This window comes from Coffea arabica, chromosome 7e, assembly GCF_036785885.1.
Source record: "Coffea arabica cultivar ET-39 chromosome 7e, Coffea Arabica ET-39 HiFi, whole genome shotgun sequence".
NCBI lineage: Eukaryota > Viridiplantae > Streptophyta > Magnoliopsida > Gentianales > Rubiaceae > Coffea > Coffea arabica.
In genome coordinates, this window is record NC_092323.1 from 20362767 (window position 1) to 20370909 (window position 8143).

At 33.6% G+C, this 8143-nt stretch overlaps 1 protein-coding gene across 1 annotated transcript; it reads left to right on the forward strand.

The window, feature by feature from the left end:
• The first annotated feature begins 5185 nt into the window (after positions 1-5185).
• Positions 5186-6748, forward strand: LOC113700698 (uncharacterized). Its single transcript, XM_027221158.2, has one exon. It carries the CDS (start codon positions 5186-5188, stop codon positions 6746-6748), a length of 1563 nt encoding a protein of 520 aa, XP_027076959.1.
• The last annotated feature ends 1395 nt before the right edge of the window (positions 6749-8143 follow it).

Below are 8143 nucleotides of genomic sequence, written 5' to 3' on the forward strand. Positions count from 1 at the left end.
CATTGGGCTGTATCTATTATTATATTTTTTGGGCCATAAACCCCTCGGCCCAAGGCAAAAACAACCTGATTATTTCTGTTAAAAAATGGATCAGCCTACTTATTTTACTAAACTAAATCTGATAAAAACGATGGGTTTAAATCTCTAAAGCCCATGCACAAACCCAACATGAAATAAATTCATTGTCCAATTCTTTAGTTCACAAACATATTTCATTAAACATTTACAATTCAAATGGATCTAACACAACAAAACAAAACAAAAATACTAGGAGCATAAATGGAGAGAAAATCATCAAGAAATTTTCGGCAGGTCGATCCGCCAAAATTTGGAAAAATTTCGACTAACATGGCTGGAATTTCGTTGGAATCCATTTTTACAGGCTTTTAAAGCCGGATTTCAACATAAACGAGTTTTCTGCAATCTTGTGAACCAATTTAAATATCAAACAAATGCTTTAACATCATAAATCATGAGGAAAAGTGAGATCTAATGTTCATGGACTTGGAACTATCAAATGGTCCATTGAAATCTCACATAAACTTTAAAACCTTAAAGAAAAAGGGTTAGAGATTACCTCTGATGATTGAGCACTTGAACTAATGTGGAGAAACTCGAGAAAAACACTCTGAAACACTGAAAATGAAGCAACAGGTTGCAGTCGCAGAGGTTCAAGTGCTGACGAAGCTGAAATTTCAAGCTTGAACTTGAGATGTTTAATGATATTTTTTCAGGAAGTTTGCAAAACAAAAGTTGTTCCCCTACAACTAGAGATAGTGCAGAAAAAATAATCTCCTCAAAAGAAAGTCGGAATTGGTTGAAATCAGGCGACGAACAGGGCTGTTCGGTCAACCCTGGCTCAGTTTTTTGCAGAAAAATTTTCAAGGAGCGAAGTTTGGGCTGTGATTTGATGAATTTCTGATGGTTTTTTAACAAAACACTTCAACACGAAAGTTATTCCCCTCTGTCTTACGAAAATGCAGAAAGAAAAATCATTCGAATTCGATCTATAATGAAGGAGAAAAGCCCCTTCGAACTAGGCTGGTTCACCAAGAATTTTTGCAGGTGAAATTTTTTCCTTTTTTTTTCACTCTCCCCCTGATCCTAAGGCGGTTGGCCTTCACTCCTTTTTCCTCTCTCCTACCCTAGAGACTCTCCCTTAGCCTTTTAAATGAAACAAATTCGATTAAAACCCTAAGAATAATGGCTGAGAATGGTTGAGTCGAAACTAGGGTTTTGTGGCCATATTTGATCCATTTGATCTTGTTTTCCAAACTGTTGCTTGAGAGATTTTGGGATAGTGATGTGTCCCGTACTAGTCAATCTTGGATGGAAAGAAATTGGAAGGAAAATCAGATTTTAATTGCATCAAAAAGTCCAGCTGCATTTTATGTGATATTGCAGCTTCGTTGCTGCAATTTCCTGAAGAAGAAACGCACGCGTGCAACAACGTTTTTTTTTTTTTTTGGGAATTTGATTGGCTTTGAAACAAAAGAAAATCTCTACTTTTTCTTTCAATTTTGAAATCCCATTTTCTTTTCCTCTTTTCCTACAAAACAACACAAAAACAAAAAACAAAAATGATTACTTAAACAATAAAAATAAAAATAAAGATATGCATTTTTTGTGAAAAAAAATGTGGAAAAAAGATCGAAATATACATGGATTTATTTACATCACCCGTCACGTCAGACGTATTCTAAATACGATGTTGAACAAAATTCATGCTAGAAACAAAATGAAATTAAAAAAATCATAGAAAGCGAATAAGTAGAACAAACAATAAGAAGATACATGTTAGAGTTGACATCCATTGGGATAAATGAACTAATCTCAAGTCTAGATAACTTGGGGGATTAGACCCAAACCCGCTATTAGTGGAAAAGTTTGAAAAATTATTTTAAAACTAGATTGATCGATGGGATAAAACTCAAGTCCAAATAACCAGTAAATTGGTGAGATTAAACCCGAATCCAATTAAATAACATATTGGTGGGGTAAAACTTGAATCCAATTAAATGACAGATTGGTGGGATAAAATTCGAACCCAATTAAATGACAGATTAGTGGGATAAAAAATTTGAATCCAATTAAATGATAAATTGACAGGATAAAATCTGAATCCAATTAAATGACAAATTGGTGGGATAAAACGCAAATCCAATTAAATGACAAATTGGTGGGATAAAATTTGAACCCAATTAAATAATAGATTGTTGGGATAAAACTTGATCCCAATTAAATGACAGATTGATGGGATAAAATTTGAACCCAATTAATTCACAGATTGATGGAATAAAATTTGAATCCAATTAAATAACAAATTGGTGGGATAAAATTCGAATCCAATTAAATAATAAATTGGTAGGATAAAATCCAAATCCAATTAAATAACATGAGAAATGAAAATGCGTCCCAATTAAATGAAAAGGTGTGGAGCGTTTTTGCTATTTTTCTAAACAAGTATTGAGAATCAGCTATTACCTTTATAAAATTTGCTCCAATGTAGATCGGGTTCCGCTAAAACAAGTGCTTTTCTTTTCCTCCTTTCGAGAAGACATAAATAATGGTCACGTAATCCAACTTGCAAAAGAAAGTGAAAACAATTGTGGCAAAATATGATGCCACCACCGTGTGGTTTCTCGAATCTTGAGAACTATATAAACATGAGCTTTTAGATGTCGAGAAACTGTCCTGTTTAGAATTGTTCTACAATCTATTTCAAATATTCTAATATCTATACTTAACCAATCATACTATATACCATGAGACATACACATCTATACACCCATTACGATAAATTACAAGGGTTGTCTCTTGGCAAAATTCAATGAAAAGCATATAAAAGTTTTAAACAAGATTATTTCATGCAATGACACAAAAATAGAGTAAAAATGATTTTCAACAAGAAAACAATCTTTATTAAGTTTATGAAAAACGACTTATAGACTGTAAATGAATAGGATACAAATTTGAATGGCCAGTTTGCGATGAGAAAAATATCACATTTAACCCCTTATGATATCATCTTCTTGGAATTTAGTGTTGCCGAAACAACCACAGTGCGAAGAAAAACTCAAATAAACATAGTCACCAGCTATTCAATAACCGATCTTTTGTTTTTCATTCATGGCTCTCTTTGTGTTTTAAAATACTATCTTAGCGCCCTTTCGGATTTTCAATAAGATTGCCCCTACTCATTTTCATTTTTTTCTCTTTTTTTTTCCTTTTTTTTTCCTCTTATTTTTGTTTGATTTTTCTTCTTTCTTCTCTCTTTTTTTTTTGTAAAGGCACCCTTTCGAATTTTCACCAAATGAACAACTTTAATCAACAGCCTCTATTCAATTCAGAAATATATTTTAGTATTGATGGCATAGTAAAACTTTTCTTCCTTTGCAAAATTGGTGAAGGCGTATATATATCATTTGTCATTTGATTCAAAAATTTTCTATTAGAAATACTGCAAAAAGCGAAAGTCGGGAGCTTTTCGGCTTTTGTAATGGGGTTAGGTGAGGTATTAAAAAAACGTTAAGATTTGAAAGCAGATATTTTAAGGGGTTTAAAATAATCCTAAATCATATCCTACAAAATTTGCCCCAATGTAAGGCCATTAAAACTAAAAAAAATTGCCCCAATTTAATCTTTGATTGAGTTTTCTCCTCTTTTCTTTATTTTGTATATATTTTTGCTCTTTTCTTTTTCTTTTTTTTTTCAAAAAATCAAATGAAAAATAAAACCTACCTCAGTGTGGGGTTTGCGATCCTCAAGGGGCAGCCAAACAAAAGAATAGGTCATTTCGGAGGTTCAAAAGGAAAAATTAGGGATGGAGTGTTTAATTGAAAAGGAAGAAGACCCATGTCTAAATCCACCTTATGCAGTAGTTCAAGAAAAAAATTTACATAATCATATATAAATTTTTTTGCATATATCTGAATTGATTGGTTGAGAAAAAATTTGTTTGTTCATCTCCATAAGAATGAGTGTTCCTTCGGACAATACCTTCTTAACAATGAATGGTCCCTGCTAATTTGGGGCAAATTTTCCTTTAATTTCATTTTGAATTAGAATACTTTATTTCAAGACTTATCTCGTATTTCGAATAGACGAGATTTGACTTCCTTATTATAAGCACGAGCCATTCGCCTTTGATAATATTATCCACGATAAATAGCATTTAACCGCTTTTCGTCAATCAGATATAATTGCTCATGCCATCGTTTAACCCATTCAATTTCCTCTAATTGGGTTTCCATCAGAATGTGCAAGGATGAGATCTCAACCTTTGCGGGTAATACCACTTTCATTCCATACATGAGAGAGTAAGGCATTGTCTAAGTAGAAGTCCTGATTGCAGTCTGCTATGCTATAAATGTAGAAGGTAGTTTTTATGTCGATCTCGGTATTTTTCAGTTATCTTGCAAATAATCTTCTTCAAGTTTTTATTTGCAACTTCCAGAACTCCATTCATCTAAGGCCTGTAGATAGTAAAATTTCGGTGTTTGATCTTGAATTGTTCACATAGTCCATCTACCATGTTATTATTGAGATTTTTTGCATTGTTAGTGATTAGTATTTTTGGCACCCCAAAATGACAGATAATATTGTTTCTCAGAAAATCTACTGCTACCTTCTTGATTATATGCTTGTAAGATACTGCTTCAATCTATCTGATAAAATACTCAATCGCCACCAGGATGAATCGATACCCATTTAAAGCAGGAGAATCAATAACTCTAACCACGTCCATTCCCCACATTAGTATGACCAAAAAGCAATCATACTACTCCCTCCGTCCCGTTTTCTTAGTCTTGGTTTTTTTTTCACACAGATTAAGAAAGTGTAATTAATTTGGTTGGAAACATAAATTTAGATTAGTAATTTCCTAAAATACCCTTATGCTAATAACGAAGAGTGCCAATTAATATCAATTACAATTAATATCAGTTACAGCTGTTACCACCAATAGTGTACCCTGATTGTTTCAATTACCGCCAATAGTGCCAATATATATCAGTTGCCGCTAATACTCCATTTCATAATCCATTTCAGGCGCCTAATACTCCATTTCATTTTCAATCATCCGCCAATAGTGGATTCAAGTTCTTCCCACCAAAATTATCTTCAATTTTTACACTAAACTCTATAAATATGGCAACTAATTAAGCTTAAGCAAAGGCAATTAAAAATGGAAAATTCATCCATAATTAGTGCTATCGATTTGAATATTTTGCCAGAAAACGTCTCCTCAACTTTGCAAAAAAATACTTTCATTGATTTAAATCATCTTCCAGAAGATGATGTTTTTCTTGCCGATATCTCAACTGATGCTATTCCTATTAACTCATTTTCACCACAATATACTATCCGCCATACTTCCATCGATTTGAATCAAGTTCCTGAAGATGCTAACTCTCCCGGAAGTTACATTGCAGCATCAGAAAACACACGTCAACCAATGAAAAAGAAAAATTTCACTACTGCCCTGAAGAGAGCCATTTACGAAATGCTACTCAAAGAATGCGAAAATGGGAAGTTATCAAAGGGGGTTATTTCAAGAGTTGCTGAATGTTTCGATATTTCTACTAGATCAGTTTCTCGAATATGGCATGAAGGAAAATGTACTGCTACTGCATATGGTCATCTACCAAATTTATCTCCAAAACTTGTGAAGAGGGTTGGTCGTAAGAAAATTCAAGTCAATTTGGAAGATATAAAGGACATCCCTTTTCGCCGTCGAACAAATATAAGATCTCTAGCAAAGGCTCTGGATGTATCAAAATCAAGCTTGCATAGAAGAATCAAAGAAGAATCGCTTCGACCACACTCAAATCCGGTAAAACCATATTTGTCTACTGACAGTAAGAAAGCAAGGCTGCAGTTCTGCTTGTCAATGATTAGTGAAGGTACACTTGCATCTAAATTTTCATTTGATAATATGCATGATCGTATCCACATTGATGAGAAATGGTTTTACATGTCCAAGACATCACAGAGATACTACCTTCACCCATTAGAACATGAGCCTTATCGCACTTGCAAAAGCAAAAGATTTGTTCCAAAACTCATGTTTTTGGCAGCTGTTGCTCGTCCAAGATATGATATCACCCTCAATAAGCAATTCAATGGGAAAATTGGGATTTGGCCATTCGTGTTCAAGGAACCAGCCAAGCGAAATAGCAAGAATCGTACTGCAGGGACTTTGGAAACAAAGCCAATTTTGTCAATTACGAAAGATGTTATTCGATCATGTCTGATTGAAAAATTATTGCCTGCGATTAGAGAAAAATGGCCCTGTTCTAGCTCTAAGATGATCTTCATTCAACAAGATAATGCAAAGCCACATTTAGGTATCAATGATGATGAGTTCGTTGAAGCTGCAAAAATAGATGGATTCGACATTCGTTTGTGTTGTCAACCCGCAAATAGTCCTGATATGAATGTCTTGGATCTTGGTTTCTTTAGAGCAATTGATTCGCTTCAACATCAAAAGGCTCCGTCCACAATTGATGAATTTGTTTCTGCTGTGGAGAAAGCTTTTGATATGTTCCCGAGTGAAGATTTAAACAAGGTGTTTTTGACACTACAATTATGCATGGTTGAAGTAATTAAAATTTGTGGTGGAAATAACTATAAAATTCCACATATGAACAAAGAAAAGTATGTTAGAAATGGGCAATTGCCAGATTGTATTGAGTGTGAGTCTCAAGTTGTCAACGAGGCAAAAATAGCTCTTTCTAAAATGGATTAGAATGAAATTGTGCAATTGATCACTTAATTTCTCTTCCGCTATTGTTTCTGACCTTGTGGTCATTTTCTTTCATCTCATCTTCATGCCTAAAAAATGACCAGTACTGATTTTCCTATTGCCGTTTATACTTGCTGAAAAAAGAACTGCTTTTAGAAATGTTTAGATAACCTTCCAAAAGAAACATAAGAAAACAAGCTAGACAAAGTATACATATTGGATCTGAGCGCTGTTGTGGTTGCAGTTCATTACTTTTTAACAGTTTCGTGAAGTTGCATGCAAATAAACCTTTATATTGGCTGATTGTGTTTTAACGTCAATGAGTGATCATGGAGCCAGGAAGGCACTGGCAATTTAAAACTATGCAACCTGTCAAAACATACACTAGTTCTAGGAACACAATGCTATGGAGACAGTTTCAAATGGCAAGGTTTATGCATTCAGCTCCTGATTGTCAGACTGTGGAATTGTTGTCCAAGAATCTTTCTCAAAAAAAGAAAAAAGAAAATGGTCCCTGAGAAACAAAAAACAAAGACTAAAAAAATTTAGATAAAAATATTCTCAACATTTGAGAAACAACACGCTCACGTTCTTGAGAAGCAGATACATAGCCATCTTCTTTTGGTAGAGTATTTAAATCCAATATTGGTCTTACCGATTTGAACTTGGGCTGAAAATATTCTTGCACTTGAGAAAAAGTAGATTCATGCTCTTCAGTTGTAGGAGCAAAACTATCTTCTTGTGATGGAACATTTACGTCAATTGATGGCTTCACCGATTTCAACTTGGGCAAAAAAATCCTCTGCATTTCAAAGACAACTTGTGCACATTCTTGACTCGTTGAGATGAGATCATATTCTTTTGTTGGTGTTTCATCAGAAAAATTGTGAGAATATGGATGGTTTTTCAAATTTTCACTCATGATTTTGTAAATAATTATGGCATTATTTGGTTCCCTCCTGATATAAATAAATTTCAAAGAATAACAAAGATAGACTTTTCATTTATCTATGTATTGGAAAAGCTCAATGTATTTAATATAGTGGGTTAGTATTTAATGACAATGTATTAATAACAAGACATTTAATAAGGGTATTTTAGGCAATTTGAAAGATTACTACATTCCTTAATGGGAAAATGGACTACAATTTGGGACAGACGAAAAAGGAAAACAAGACTAACAAAACGGGACGGAGGGAGTATGTAATTTTGTAGGAGGAGCACATTTAACATCGGCATGTATTTGACACTTGACATATTTTCTGACAAAATTTATGCAGTCATGCTCCATAGTGAACTAAAAATGCTCCATTTTCATGATTTTCTTAGCCAAAAAATATTTATTCATGTGTGGTCCACATACATTGCTGTGCATTTCTTTCATCATGTAATCAACTT